The sequence below is a fragment of the Dermacentor andersoni genome, chromosome 11 (genome assembly GCF_023375885.2).
Source record: "Dermacentor andersoni chromosome 11, qqDerAnde1_hic_scaffold, whole genome shotgun sequence".
NCBI lineage: Eukaryota > Metazoa > Arthropoda > Arachnida > Ixodida > Ixodidae > Dermacentor > Dermacentor andersoni.
This window is the reverse complement of record NC_092824.1, coordinates 66,068,932-66,084,925: the sequence shown is the minus strand read 5'-3', so window position 1 is coordinate 66,084,925 and position 15,994 is coordinate 66,068,932. Positions and strand designations below refer to the sequence as shown.

At 48.6% G+C, this 15,994-nt stretch overlaps 1 protein-coding gene and 1 pseudogene across 1 annotated transcript; both read right to left on the bottom strand.

Annotated features, from left to right (window-relative positions):
- Positions 1-221: 221 nt before the first annotated feature.
- LOC129381427 (uncharacterized) lies at positions 222-5,203 on the bottom strand. The gene is made up of 2 exons (XM_055064287.2): positions 3,167-5,203; positions 222-469 (listed from the first exon to the last, which is right to left on the bottom strand). Exons 1-2 carry the CDS (start codon positions 3,516-3,518, stop codon positions 228-230), a joined length of 594 nt encoding a protein of 197 aa, XP_054920262.2. The 5' UTR covers positions 3,519-5,203; the 3' UTR covers positions 222-227.
- Positions 5,204-12,191: 6,988 nt separating this feature from the next.
- Positions 12,192-13,923, bottom strand: LOC126518386 (putative deoxyribonuclease TATDN2 pseudogene; annotated as a pseudogene).
- Between the last annotated feature and the right edge of the window lie 2,071 nt (positions 13,924-15,994).

Here is a 15,994-nt window from a genome sequence, read left to right as displayed (position 1 = left end):
TGGCGTAATTTTGACAGTTGCCGGAAATCATGTTGCAGCTCACATTGAACCTGATTGCGCGTTCCGCGCGCCGGTTTTATGAAGCACTTTCGGCTTTTTGAGCGACGTTTAGCAACTGCCAGAATCAAAACCAGGATTGCACATCCTGGTCGCGAGCGAGCCGACCACGTGACGAGTCCTTTCAGGTTCAGCCAAGAGATCCAACTCTGCGTGCAGATCGAGCGTTCTCAACTGATCTCGTCGAAGTCGTCCGTGTCGGCGGGTCCCGGCACCAGCAGGCTGAGCCGGTGCTCCTGGCGCAGGTCGAAGTCGGCGTCCGGGAAGCGCACGTGGTATGTGAGCCGGTGGGGCGCCGGCTGCTCGAACCACACGGCCACGCGTCGTTGCACGTCGTCCGCCGGCCAAGCCTCGGCCTTGCCTTCGTCGGCGAACTGGGCTGCGTCGGCCGCCTCCTGGAAGGCCATCGGACCTGCGCCGCGCGCATTATTACATCGCTCGGCGACGGAGCACGGCACTTCAGGGGCGCTCGCGTAATCAGCTAAGTAATCGTACTTCGAAAAATCATCATAATCATCAGCAGCAGCCTATTTTATGTCCACTGCAGGACGAAGGCCTCTACCTGCGGTCTCCAATTACCCCCGTCCTGCGCCAACCGATTCCAACTAGCACCCGCAAATTTCCTCAATTCGTCGCACCATCTAGTCTTCTGCCGTCCTCTGCTGCGCTTCCCTTCTCTTGGGTACCCATTCTGTCACCCTAATGGTCCAACGCTTATCGAATCTGCGCATTACATGACCTGCCCAGCGCCATTTTTTTCTCTTAATGTCTCTGAGAATATCGTCTATACCCGTTTGCTTTCTGATTCAAACCGCTCTCTTTCTGTCTCTCAAAGTTATGCCTAGCATTCTTCGTTTCATCGCTTTTTGCGCGGTCCTTAACTTGATCTCAAGCTTCTTTGTCAGTCTCCAAGTCTCTGCCCCATATGTCAGCAACGGTAAAATGCACTGACTGTATACTTTCCTTTTGAATGATAACTTCGAAAAATTGCAATAAGTAACTTCTTCAGACAACCACGAACAATATAACCTGGTCGTATTCACGGAAGGCGTACCGCGCTATAGTTGGTATCTCTTTCCAAGTTTCGTGAAACACCCTGTATTATGCATCTTAACTCTGACGCAGCGTGACAACCAAATGAGAAGTCACAGATCCTGTCACACCCGAATGGACTGCCGAGCTATAGCGTTATCTGAATAGGTACACCAGCACCTTCAATTGCACTGCTTCCGGGATCGGCCCGCTTCATTTTGCCCCGAAATAAACGACAAAAGCCTGTGAGCGCTCTCTATGCTATCGCTAGGAGTGTGTGAACAGCAATTTTTTTGAGACTGAGACCAACACGAATGGAATAGTGCCGAAAGCGAATTGAATAGAGTATCGAATTCGTTTCGACGACTTACAGAATGATGAACTGTTCTTCTTGCAATTAATGCGGAACTATTTTCACATGGTAGTATTCATAACGTTAGAAAAATTTTTGTCTTAACGCTGCACATAATGAAGCGTTGTTTACGAAAAGCACAAACGGAGCACGAACAAATAGGCAGTCCGTTCGCCTACACAGGATTCTTCTAAGTGTGCGAATGATCGCTGAATACCCGGTAATGTATCGCTTCTTTAAGGACGTAGCACGCCCCACAACGTAAGTTCTCATGGTTTACGCCTACACTGTCTGTGGTTATAAGATTTGTTGCGCCAATGCTCCAATATTACGTTTGATTGTACACAGTTGACATTTAGAAATATTCGAAAAAATATTCGTATTTATGGATGCTTACTACCTGATTCAAAGACTGAATCGAGTAGGACACCATCCAATTCGTTATTCGGAAGTTTCGAATATTCGCACACCCCTAGCTATCGCGTTCGACACGGTCGCCTGATACAGTGCTTGTCCCAAGTACATCCTAACACGTTGTACGTGTTGTTACTTCGAGTTCTAATTGCGAAGCAATGACCAGTATTTCAGGCATACAAGCTTTCCATTATCTTTCTACGTAACCTCCTCGTTATAACAAATTCATCGGTAAAACGGCTTCGTTGTAAGCGGTATTTCGTTGCAAGTGGAGGAGCCTTGAAAATCATAGTAATGTGGGATGCGCACTGCACAACCGCGCGGGACCTCGTAGCACGCACGCCGAGACGAAGCCGAACTCGATATAGCGGTGACAAGACAGTTGAGAAACTCTACTGACAGCTGTGGGCAAGTGCCTCGTGTGTCGGTTACGATCACGAGTCAACCGCATGTCTCAAGGAGTTGCCGCCAAGTGGTGGAGTGACGTTCGCAGCATCAGTTGTCTGCCCAGATTAAAACGAAGGAATCCAACAATCACATCGCGGATTCTGCAGCGAGTGCTGCCATGTGTACCTAACGCTTCGCGCCTTGTACTAATCGAAGTCTGGTGCCACTGCATTTCGAACAATCCTATGTCAAATGCATGCACTTCGGCCGGAACTACAAAAAAAAATTGTATAAAGCGATATATCGAATAAAGCGATTTCGTTATACTAGAGTTACTATATATATATATATAAACGAGAAGAAAGGGGGTTAACCGAGGGGCCCGATTTTTATTAGTCATATAAGAAGCCAACAAACACTGACACCAAGGACAACATAGGGGAAATTACTTGTCCTTAATAAATGAAACGAAGAAACGATAAATTAATGAAAATTAAAGTGGATTAAAAAGCAACTTGCCGCAGGTGGGAACCCAACCCACAACCTTCGCATTTCATCCACTTTAATTTCCATTAATTTATCGTTTCTTTGTTTCATTTATTAAGCACAAGTAATTTCCCCTGTGTTGTCCTTGGTGTCAGTGCTTGTTGGCTTCTTATGATATATAATCAAAGTCGCTTCTGCGTTGCACTTTTGCTCGACTATTAGCGCCATTAGTCAAGGTTTCCAACGAAGATGATACGTTAGCAGCCTTGTCTCTTGTGCATGGTTCCATCACGAGAGCCACGTCTACATTTTCTGCAAACTGCGCTCGTACGCGGTGTTCGCAAGAACGACTACGCCTCCACTCCTTTGCCAAACTGCATCGCGGAAAAGCTAGCTTCAAAGTTATAAAAATGGTGTTGGTTCCGACCACGCACTCACTCCAGTCTGGTCCCAACGCCTTGCAGACCCTGGCGACCAGGTCGCCGAAGAAAGGCTGGTCGGGCGCGAACGCGAGCGAGCCGCGGGTCCAGGACTCGTTGCGGCGGCCCCAGAAGTCGGTCGGCTTGGCGGTGTCGAAGAACCGGTCCTTGTGGGGTCTCGCCCGGTACGGCGCCACGGAGTCGTCCCACACCGAGCTCATCAGCAGCAGCATGCCGGCGAGCTCCAGCAGGGTGACCATGTAGTGGCGACGGATACGCGACAGCCACACGTGGCGCCAAAGCACCAGCCACACCTGACTGCAGCAACTCGCCCAGCCGCATCCGCAGTCCAGGAACGCCAGGTAGCCCATCGTCTCTTTCTCGTAAGCTCAGCTGTTGGAGGTCTGGAGTACACCGACGAGTCTTCCTGGACGCGCGCGGTGGCAGGTGGACTTCTTTAAGTAAAACTCTTGCTTGGGCTAGTTGGTTCATGCTTGAAGTAGTAAAGGCAAGGCACAGAAGACCAGGACTCGAGAAGAAGAACACAAACGACAGGACCACACAACGACAGTTGCGAGTGGCGCCGGTCCTGTCGTTTGTGTTCTTCTTCTCGAGTCCTGGTCTTCTGCGCCTTGCCTTTAGGACTTCTTTAAACGTCCGCTTCGAATTAAACGATGACGAACGCGAACTTCGCTCTCAGAACAGAGAGGAACGCTTGCCACTTTTTTTTGTTTTTTTTTTTGCGGGAGCTTAAACTGTTCGTCCCAGGTCTGATTCCATTTTCGAGAAAGCTGGTACTTCCGCGATGGAGGATGCATTTGAGCAGCTCGGGCACAAGCAGGGTAGTCACGCTAAGCACCGTGAGTAGGCATTCGTGTCCCTGGTTGTTGTTGGCCGCCCTGGGCCACGTAGTTTCATTTAAGTTTTCTGATCACCCGATCCATGAGGTAATGGCGGCGCGGCGGCGTCCGAGGCGACAAGTGGCAAGAAGAATCGAAAACGGAATGCATCGTTACAAAATACGACGTTGCGTTGGCTCTCTCTCATATAAAAGCGCGACACAGAGCCCACACTCGTCGCAGTCGTGGTGAACGCTCGCGAAGTACCACCTGGACACGAGCTGGAGTCGTTTAGCATTTATTCTAATTAGGGAAGAGGTCAATGCTTAGCGCTTTTTTTTTTTTTTTTTTTTTTTTAGGCACGGGTTATAGTACGAATGCCGACCTTACCAGATGACGTCGTCGGAGTGAAGGCACGCGAGGCTTCCATGACAGTTTTCGCGTGACGTCACGGATGCAGCTCCTCAACGAGCTAGCACCCGAGCATGGAGGCTAAGATTACGTCACTGCACCACACTGTCACACGTGCTAAGTTGTTTCGCTTTTGGACGCGGTGACCGTTTTTTTTCACTGCGCTATATAACTGTTATCGATTTGTCACTGGCCAAAACACACGTGTCTGTCCTGTTGCTCCTGTTTTTCTGGTTCACACGGCTTCTCGTCGTGCCAGTACCTCAAGATGGCGGCCACGATGACGTCGACGCATGCAAGCCATCCATGAAAGAGGCGCCGTCGATTCTGCCAGTATACTCACGAGCTGGGCTGCGCGTTTTCCTCGCCGCAACCTTGCATTCGCAGATTTTACGCTCTGCAACAATGGCTCTATGGTAACTGATACTTTTGGTCGTATCGGTATACGTCATATATAAAAAACAAATTGTCTTACGTCGCTGTGACCTACTCTATGACAACGCAACAGAAAAACACCCACTCTCACTCACCACTTCGCAGATCGGTCAATCCCGCTGGCAGCGCTCGTCAACTTGGCAGGCAGGACAGTTAGGGCTACAAGAGACGCGACAAGGTACTAGTCGAAGACGGGGCGAAAGCAAATCGTATAAACGTTACACGTTCGATAGCTTTACAAACGCGATCTAGTTCGTCGCATCGGAGCGCTGCGGATTAATTTTGACCACGTGAAACCTTACGTAGCGCACGCTCAAATTTCATCACACACACTTTTATCGTTACCTGCCTCCTCCTCTCTACCGATTGGTCAAATAACACACCACTTGCGCAGCAGTACGCCACATCGGCTGGGCGCGAAAACACGGAACGTAAATGAGAAAACAAACACAGCACGATGCACGGCTTTCCCGACTCGATATCCCAGCGGCTACGTCGCTGTGCTGCTGAGCTCGAGGTCGCGGTTTGGATCCCCGAATGGGGGGGGGGGTCGTACGGTGACTAAATACCTTCACAAATACTGCACGTAGGACGCATTCGCTGATGTCGCTAGAGTAGGGTGCTGACACGTGTCGACTAGATTAGCGATGCATCGGAAAGATGGCTCCCACTGACCTGCAAGGAGTCTCAGAGCGGTAGGAAACCAAAAGGTGCAGAGAGACGGGTACGCCCGTGATCTCAAACCCGTGCCTTCCAGGAATGTGTCACGCGCCGCTGCATGATGATGATCCTCAAACACCGCACGTACACACTTAAGTAGGCAGGCCAGGAGTACGATTCCCTTTGGGTAATGACGGCATTTTGAGCCTGTCAGAGAGGCCCCCGACAGCCTCTGATTGGGGCAATTTTTAATCAAAATGCCGCCAATGCCAAATTCGACAAAGTGGCGTTATTTGACGAAGTTCATGGATAGACGACACCCCAGATTTGGTTTGGTGCCTATTGCAATGGTATGGCTCAGCCCACTACGGCGAATCGGCCATGAAATAGGCCAGGAATCGGGCGGTAGGAGAGGACAAGAGTGAATGAGAGAGAAAGACGTTTACTAATCGAATAAATTACATATGTACATATATTAAAAGGCAATTAACCTCAGTGGTTTATCCGGCGAGGTGCCTAGATTAGGTTCATTGTTGTTTTCGCATTTCGCCCCCATCTAAATGCGGCCCCCGTGGCCGGGATTCGATCCCGCGACCTCGTGCCCGACAACATAGCCACTAGGCAACTATGGCAGGTCACAGCCACACAGTCACTACTTGTGCTCCACCATTTTAGTAAGATTTTCTTTTTCAAAATTTTCGTGCCACTCCTGTCAAGCTCTAAAGAACGATTAACCGAACATGGTCTAATCGATTAAGTCGATTAAATGAAAGATCGACATCGATGAAGATTATTCGTGTTGCGGGATACTTTTAATCGACTAATCGTCATTAATATTACTAACCTTAGTATGGCGAAAGCGTGGGAATAAAAGCTTCCCGGCACCAGTGATGCCAACTCAGGTCAACGTTTTATCCCTAAAATGAACCCCCAGAAATCCCTAGATTAAAGAAAAATCCCTAGATTTTCTTTGTTTACTTGTTAATGTGGCAATTTCAGCTTTAACAAAGTCTCAGCGCAGTTCACTCTTTGTTCCATTTGTTATACATTTTATCAGAGATAAATAAATGTGTATTAGCCGCATCTGTAGCTTTTTTCTTAATTTTTTTTGTAGAGTTATCATGCATAGAGGGTCGACAGATGGCACCATCAGATAGAGGGGGAGTTAGCAACGACACTCTGCTGACTCCCTCTGTATCTGAAGTGAACTTCGAGCAGACGACTCCCGTTTCACCGCACCGCCTTCAGCAGGCTCATCTTCACGCGCAAAGAACCCATGCAGCCCTTTAAAAAAAGAATGGTCCCAAGTTGAAAGAGCTGGACATTGTCTGCTAAGCCCCGTCATCACATCAAGGTATTTTATTCAGACAACATTAACAGTCTTTTTATGATGCGCACAGAAAAACGAACATGTTGGACTTTGTTAAAGTCCCCTTCTCGCCTCAAATAGAACACTCAGAAGCGGTGAAATGGCGTACCTCACCGCACAGTTCTTTATTTATCAAAGTCTCAATCAAAGATTGTCAAACTGTAGTTGGAGCGATTAAGAAATGACACCACGAGAAAGTGACATCGCCAAATATGTAATCTTGCTAGTTATAGAGCAGTGATTAAGATGTACAGTTGGTAATTACAAAATCAGAAAATGGTTCCTTAAAACTGAGAATATATATGTTGTTCTGGTTGCGCAGCACGTTGCAACGAAGTGGTCTAGCATACGTGGAAAATGCTTTTCTTTAAAAAAAAATCGCTGCACAGTAGCACTTCCTTCAATAACATAAAAACACGTACGACGCAAATGATACTGTATGCAAAGATAACGTAAACGCGCGTGCAGTGTCGATGTTGACGCGTTAAGATAGGTTTCTTAACACTTTAGAATTATTATATGGCACACAAACAAGGAATTAAGACGCGCACACAATCTTAAACTCTTAATCATCGTACATATCTTTGTTCATCCTCTTCAAATGAGAAGGAGTGATCTTGAAGCTGTAACAGCAGCTGTCCATCAATGTTCTTTTTGCGTGCAGCAAACCGCACAACGTGTCTGTCGACAATCTGTTTCTTTGCTTTGTTTTCAGCAGGTTGACTTGCGAAAATACGCGTTCGACAGCAGCGCTGGAGTGTGGTAGGCACAAAAGGTTCTTCATAAAACTTGACAGCAGGGGGTACTCTTGTGATCCGTCTCCTTTTTTCATTTGAGACACTTTGTGCCAGAACTGGCTCGCAGTCAAGTCAACGTGGTCGCTCAGCTCCATGTTGCGAAGAAGTCGCCATTCCCTGTCCAGTTCGTTCACTTCATTTTCTTTCACGATCAGGGGAAAGGAAACCGCAAGCGACGCGATTGATGGTACTGTCTTTCCCAGGACAACTTTCGGGTCTATGACTCGAAGGTTTTTCATCTGTTCACTTTTTAGGGGGAACCGCAGGTAGATCTGGTGAGCTGCTTCAATAAAAAACTCTAAACACCGCAGCCGAAAGTTGTGAACCTGATTATCGTTTAAGCCGTGCGTGTTACCGGCTAGTGCGGCAGTTGGCTTTGCTCCGAGGTAAATTTCTTCCAATGGCAGGAACTTGGCTGGGTCTTTGTACCGCACATCGGACAACGGCGTGGCCTCCAGGTAGTCTCGCTTGATGTAGCATTCCAGTATGCATTTCAGCATGGCCGAAACCTTTTCATGGAGCAAGTGAATTCTGGTTTCTTCCGACTGCATTTCCTTATTTAAGTTAGTGAAAAAAGGCAGGACGTACTCAAGAAACTCGAGGTAGAGTTTCGTTGACGGGTCAGTCAGTTTTTCCAGAATGGCTTCTGCAGCAAGCAGGCGGTCGTCAGTGGCTGCTTTTTTGAAAAACAATATCAGGGCAGGCATCTGCTCAAGCAAGCGTGTCACAACAACTTGGAGAGACAGCCACCTTGTTTGGCTTGGGTGCAAGAGCTTGTGCGGTTTCACCTCTGCCAGCTTCTGGAATTCTTGGAAGGCAGATGTCTGCTTCGGCGACAAAAAGTAATTGAAAACATCGCGTGCCAGATCTTCAACTCCTCTTGGAAGTGTTTTACACGCATACGAGGCGCACAGATGGAACGAATGGCAAACGCACTTCATAATGAAGAGGCCTGGAATTTCTGCTTGTAGCAGCGACGCGACGGAATGATGTGCACCCATCATTACGTTCGCTCCGTCGGCCGCAAAACCAATCAAATTTTTGTCGTACGGAATTTCCGCAGCACTGAACACCACCTTTAAACTAGTGTAGAGAGAGCTGGCAGTCGCATCACTGACTGGTACTAAGTCCAAAAAAGCATCTATTATGCCGCCGTCGGCGTTCATTACTCGGGCGACAAGTGACAGATGCTTCACCGTAGCCTTGTCAGTGGATTCGTCCACCAGAAGGGAGAACTTCTGTGTGCGCAAAAGCTCACAGAGCTCTTCGCGACTCTCCTCTCCAAGCACATTCTTTATGATTGCAGCACACTTTGTCCGGCGGCAACTTAAGTTCTTTGCAATCTGCGAGTCGTCACACGACGCCTTGACAACATCAACTAAATGCCCCATGGCATTAAAAGGTAGATTGTGTTCCGTGACAAACGCGGCAAGTCTGATTTCAGCTTCTTTGACCGATTTGTCTACTTGAGTTTGCCCACTTATTGAAGGCATGGATGTCAGCGTGCGGGTCGATTGCAAGCTTGCAGCGCTTTTCTTGTGCTTGGAGCTTGCAAGGTGGCGGTCGATTTCTGATTTTCCACCTTTACAATCGGATCTGCATGCTTTGCAGGAAAAGTACAAGGGCCCTTTTTTACTGGCTGACAACCACCCTCTGTACTTCGGATCCGCTTCCCATTTGGTCAAATATTTTTGGTCGTACGCTTTCGCTTTCTTTTTGCTTGGCTCACCATCATCAAAGTCTCCTGGTCCAGAAGTTGCCATCTGACATGCAGCACGTTTGAACGGTGAAGGTACGCGGTGAGCGTAAACGTAGCGCGTTGATGCTGACACTACAAGTCAAAATTCAACTTTTTCTTTCGTAGAGCAGCAGTCACTCGTAGCGCAGGAGATCACACGCACGATTAAACAGTTTGAAAGTCATATGGTTTCGTTTCACCTCACTGTGCAGCAGCCGATTATGTCGCGTTGCAGAACTGCTGTCGCCATCTATCGGCTTGGCAGAACACCAAAAATAGATGAGCAGTAACTAGCATTTTTCATAGCATTTTCTGTTTAGAAGGCAATATAATCAGATACGCCTGCCTTGAGGCCGCTTAAAGTAACAATTATACGGCCTCTTAAAATCCCTACATTTCACAAAAAGACGCTAGATCCCTAAAGCAAAGAAAAAATCTCTAGATCTAGGGATAAATCCCTAGGGTTGGCATCACTGCCCGGCACTGAAACATCCGGGCACTCAAACAAGAACATCCGGGCAAGTTGCGAAAACAAAACGAGATCATCCGGGCAACCAGTCAAGACCGCATTACATACGCTAGTTACTTCCCAAACAAATAACAAAAATATTGCTTCCGAGTTCTTCCAAATGTTTGTTCCCAATATCACTCAAGCTGTAACCTCTAGTACGCTGAAGTTTTATTTGTCATTTTCAATTGTTACGGTGAAAAGGCAGATACTGTACACTTTATTGTCATCTTTTGGCGCTGAGACAGAGTTGTCTGTACCCTTTTCAACGCCAGCGGTCCGTGAGGTCCGCGGGGCGTCCGGCGCGCCGTCCAAGTCGGTAGCGTCCGGCGCACCACGGATGGCTCTTTGACCGAGACGAGACTCGCAATGGGGTTCTTTCTGTGACAGGAAATTATTGCGTCCATATGGACCAGTGCACATTATGGCGTGGTGCGGTGTGGTAGGGTGTGCCGTTGCGCACACGCACTGCACCCATATTAAGGTTGTGACATCTCCAACCAATCTGCTTTGCCGCTAGCCATTTCATGCTTACATCTACTCTCGATTACGGCAGAGCCAGCATTTGCGACCCTCCCCTGGTCTTCGTGACCGTGGGTGTAGCGTGGCTGTTCTCTAGCCGAATAGGCCAACCAATCACAGCGCAGGACGGGCGCCGCTGGGTTCCTAGCGCCACCACAACACGGCGCTCGCCTCCGCGCATCCGCGGCACCGGCCGTGCGGGGAAAGAAAAGAAAGAACCAGAAAGCTCGCCTTCGCGCACCCACGGTGGCATCGCATTAGCATCTTAATGCCTGAATAAAGCCTTCCGTATCACTTTGTGCGGACATTCAATAAACACAAACTCGTGTTCCGATTCTTTATGCACTCGCACAAGACTTCCGTTGTATAATATAGGTTCCAACTCGTTGGATACGCTGCGATTCTGTGGTTATCGTGTTTAATACGTTTGATGGAACTTTCCAGCGCGATAGCGTTAAGTACCCCGTGTCGCAGAAAATCCTGTGTCGGCGTCCTGCGTCGACCATCTTTTCGGTAAAAACCTTTTCTTACCACTCATACCCAACCATTCTTTCAACACCAAAGTTGCTCATACCTTGCCTTTCATTCTTTACAAAGTTATTCCTCGTAATTTTGAAAATTACAGCCCACAACTGAATTCACGCAAAAAAAAAAAGAAATCCCGACAGCACATACCCTTTGTGTTACATCGTTTCAGAGTGAAATATTATATGTGCGGAACAGTTACGGGAGATCGGCCCACGCCAGAGGCCGCGTTTCTACCAGAAAGTTCGCCTTCGTGCGTAGGGCTCGCTGCCAGCGTTTTCCGGTAAGCATTACGGTTACATAAGCTGCAGTTGCCGGGAAGCGCGAAAAGCAATCAAGGTTCTTTTAATGCTATCGGGCGTTCCGCACTTAAAGGCGTAGCTTAACCGTCCTCCAAGTTACTTCTTATTTCAGTGCAAAGGCAGCAAAAAAAAAAAAGAAAACACCAGCTTCAATGCAAACCTAATGTGCCCTTTCATACCACGCCGTGTACGATGTGTTGCTATAGTTAACGCGCGCAAGCCTCCTCCGTCATCGCGCTACTGCTAATGCGGTATGAGAAACGCGCTTTATCAATGCTCAACTTCGCGCATATGGCTATCGCAGTAAAAATAAAGAGCGGGTGTTCTTTTTATGATAGCACAATACGGCATTGGCCCTTCCTGGTCTTCTATCAGGAACGTGCCACCAAATGGCAACAATTGCTTGTCATCAAAGATGCACAGCTCATGGAGCACTTTCGGCGCACGTGTGCAAACTGTCTCGTACAGACCGATTAGCTGCGTCGCAGGCGGTGTATTCCTGACGAACGCAGCCGTCGGCACTCTGGCGACTGCCGAGTGGTTAAAATAAAGCATTTGTGGCCAAAGATAAAGATTATACGTGCAACCGTGACTTAATGGCATCGCTCTTAAAAATTAAGACACTTCACTTAGGAGCCAAGAAATCGTCCAGTGAAGGAGAGCCGTATGCCTACGAAAAAGTGATAGCGGTAACGACGATTCTGGACTATCGATGAATAAATCAAGGTAGAAATGTGCCGTTCATGCAACAACGGTGTCACAGGTTACCAGGTTATAGCCAGTGCACAAGTCGAACATGTTTACATCGAACGCACATGTCAGCTACATGGTTCCCAGCAACTTGTGGTTGCTGACAGCCACGTCATCTGCCAAACGGCCGAAACGGTTTCGACCGTTTCGACCTAGTGCGGTCAACTGACTTGACAACAAAGCACGAATAAAACAGAACTCGTTTCGGTTTAATGACCACGTCCTGAGAATAAACTCTTGTCAAGTGTGATAGAAACTGTGTTACAAAACCCGGTCGAGACCGCGAGTGTCTTTCCGGAGAACGACCGGAGTACAGTGGTTAAAGCTGCTGAGCACTTAAAGAACCACACACCGTGTTTTAGATTAATTACTTGAATTCTTGACGCCACTCGGTCATCGTCCCTAAGCTATGCAGCACCTCTCCCGCTGCATGTCTGTTGCCGTTCTCGGCTCTATACCAGGCGCCAAACGCGTCACGGAACTGCCACAACACACACAGACACAGAACAACACCTGGTAAGGTCTGTAGCGGTGGACCTGGAACGGGGAACGACGAGATGACGGGCCAGGTCGCAGTCTCATCTCTGCGGCGTCTTGTACTACATCAGATGCGGTAAATGCGTCGCGTGTTCTCCCGTACCGCGGTGATCACTTCGTTGACAGAGATGTCGCGGATGGCCGACAGTTTAGTCGCGACGTGAATGACCATTCCCGGGTGCGAGCAGGTGAGCCTCTGCCATTCCCGCTTGGGCAGGAAGAACGGCGCGTCCGTCTCGAGTAGCAGACGGTCCAGCGGGATTCGTTGCGCGGCCTCGACCAGCGGCTCGACTCCCGAGAAGCCGAGCAGTGGCGTGATGCCCAGACACAGCCGCGGAAAGGTGTCCAGCCAGCACTTTGCCTCTTCCCAGTCGCGCGTAAAGCAGTGCCGGTGCATCGGGTAGTCGGCTGGGACCATCTCCTTGAGAATACGGATAGTGTCCGCGGTAGCATCCCGGGAGTGAATCACCAGGGGAAGGCGTCGACGCCTGGCCACCGCGAGCTGCCTGCGAAACACCGTCTGCTGCGTCTCCTTCAGGTTGTCGCGGTCGTCTCCGGACAAGATGGAGTAGTCGAGCCCAATCTCGCCAAGGGCTACCACGCTGCTGTGGTCGAGGGCGCGTACCAGGTGCTTCTCCACCTCGTCGGTGTAATCGCGCGCCCTGCGAGGGTGGCAGCCGAAAGCGCCCCACACACTTTCGTCCGAGAGCACACGCTTCCAGTTGTCGCGCTGCTCGAACGTTTCTGGCTCGCTAAAGTTTGCCACGCACCCTTCGTAGCAGTAGGGGAACGTGTCGCGGCGGGCGAGACGGAAGTGTGTGAACGACTTCGTGTGGCCCGTTTTGGTAAAGACGAAGTCCAGGTGGCAATGCGTATCGATCAGGCCAGCCTCCGAAGCCGTCGTGTACGGCCATTCCCTGATGCCTAAGGGTCGAACCGTGCGCTGCGAATATGACCGAGCCATCCCAGGCCTGGGACAAGAAAGAACGCGTCGGGTTTAAGCGAGCAAGCAGGCACTTGTTTGTAAGGAACGCCGACAAGATGGCGAGAAGCGAAGGCGTCGTCCAATCGCTTACCTTACCAGTCGTCTTCGCCGCTAATAAGCACGTGAACGTATGCTCGACAGCAAGAAAAATAAATGCAACTGCACTTGATACATCAGAAAGTAAAGAAAGTATATGAAAACGCGAAACAAGCGAAAAAAGCGACCGCTTGTTCCGCGTTCGTTTCGAGCTGCCTTGGCCATTAAAACCAAGTACAGCAGCTACAGCGTTTTTTGCTGCAGGCATACTCCATGTTTGCCACATGTACACCGGGCAGGTGCAGGACATTTTAGTTTTCTACAATAACTGCTAGACGGAACTCTGGCGCTGCAATCGTTCAACCCCAGATCACCTATGCGTACCAGACAATTGTCAAGTGGTCCGAACGGCGCTTTCCCGCTGAGGCGCCGAGCGTAGGCGCCGAGTGTGGAAAAATTGTGCGAGGGCGCTGCGAGCAAAATAAAGTAGGGCGGAGACGCGCTTCGCTGCGGGCCGCCATTATATTAACTTATATTAACTCTATGTTATATTAGGTTATATTAACTCTATGGCGGGGGCTGAGACCTACTGTGCAGACGCCCAGTTTTTCTCGCAGAAGGTCTGTGCAGTACATTCTTTTATGATTTTACTTGCATTGGTGCGTCCACGACTCAAATTGTAGTTTTAGCCAGGTAAACTGCTATTTTTAACATTGTTTTCTAAAAGTAACACGTAATTTTTGCCACAGAAGTCCCCTATCTGCAACATGAAGCTCTGTAATTATTGATATCGTGTCATTTTATGCGCGCCTCTTGTTGGTGGTATATTGCTCAGTGACAATGATCAAATAAAACAATATTATTGTGAAATAAACATGGTTTAAGAACTGCTTGGCGCGAAGAGATGCACTTCTAGGTAAATATGAGGGTACATATATATATATATATATATATATATATATATATATATATATATCCACGACATATATGTAAGAGAAAAATTCTCAAATATTCTAAATGCACTGATTGAAAAAGTGAAAACTCCCGACTAGGATAAGCATGTTTCTTTTAAAAGCTGCGCCAGCCCCAGGTGAACCAATCAACTTTCCGAGAGAAGGAATCAAGGCAACTATTGAACGTTAATATGAACAGCAGTGTTAGGGAAAAGACATTGCCTATGTACTCAGACTGAATCGGGGAGACCGGGAAGTCTTTACCAACGTAATCTCCGTGGCCTGTCTGGCGATCACCTTCAACGTGCTAGTAGGCGAAATGAAGTAGAAACATATAGTCTAACCGAATGGTATTCGCTACTCAGATCGTATTCGGCTTCAGAATTCACTACTAAAAATTATCGAACAGCGTTTCCATTCGAATGTAACGCGTAACAGCACTTCTGAAGTCTCGAAGGTGATCGGCCCATGCTAGTGAGGACTCTTGGCTGCTGCGTATAGGGGCGCAACAGTTCCTGAGAGAATTAATGCACGGGAGCTAATCGGTTCTGCTGATCAAGTTCCTAGCTGTCATTCCATACAAACGCCCCGTTTCGGGCATCCTGTAAATCTGGTAACTTGATTCAGACAAGGAAAAAATTTTACAGCGAAAGCTGTATATTCCGTAGTTTATATATTCCGTAGCTTTTTCGGCGTCCGTCAACAGAAAAAATCAACATGTGGGCCGATCCTGGTGATAGTGCAGAACGGGCCCAAGCTCAATGGCACATGCCCTTGTGGGCTCGGGAACCAAGCACCCTTGAACTATTCCAGCAACACGAGACCCAAAGAGGTCCCAGGAAAACGGGTAAGAACAGATGTTCTTGATTAAGAAAATGTTTCGTACAAACTTTTCAAAAAGGACTTGACAATCCTCAGGCGCCCACCACGCAAACGCGCTAGTGCCACTGCTCGCACGTTCGTCGTCGTCTTCTTTCACAGCTGGCTCCGTTGTGCAAAAAGCTTTCATCGTCAGCAATGGCGCGAGCCTCCACGTCTTTCACACTCGGCTCCGTTGCCGCTCATCATTCCAGCGTAGAATTCTCTTCTGTCGTCGTACTTGGGAGGCCGCGTCTACGGGGGTATGAGCCATTGATTAAGGGGGTGTGAGTCATTCAACAGCTGCGTTATCAATGGGGCGGACACGTATAGTTCTCACACCCGAAGAACAACATGCGTACGAGGAGCGCCGGAGCGAAACGACCCCCGACGAAGAACGTTCCCGCGATGCTGAACGAAAACGACAATCGCGAGCCCGGGCACCTCCGAATGAGCAATGACGCCGGACACACAAAGCAATACGGCGGCAGAGGTATATCACAGTGATCATAAAGCAATCGCGGCTACCCTGACAAGGTAAACGGTTTCAATCGAACATCAACCACTGCTTTACTAAATCATCCACTCTGACACACCAACTCCCATCACACACATCAAACAA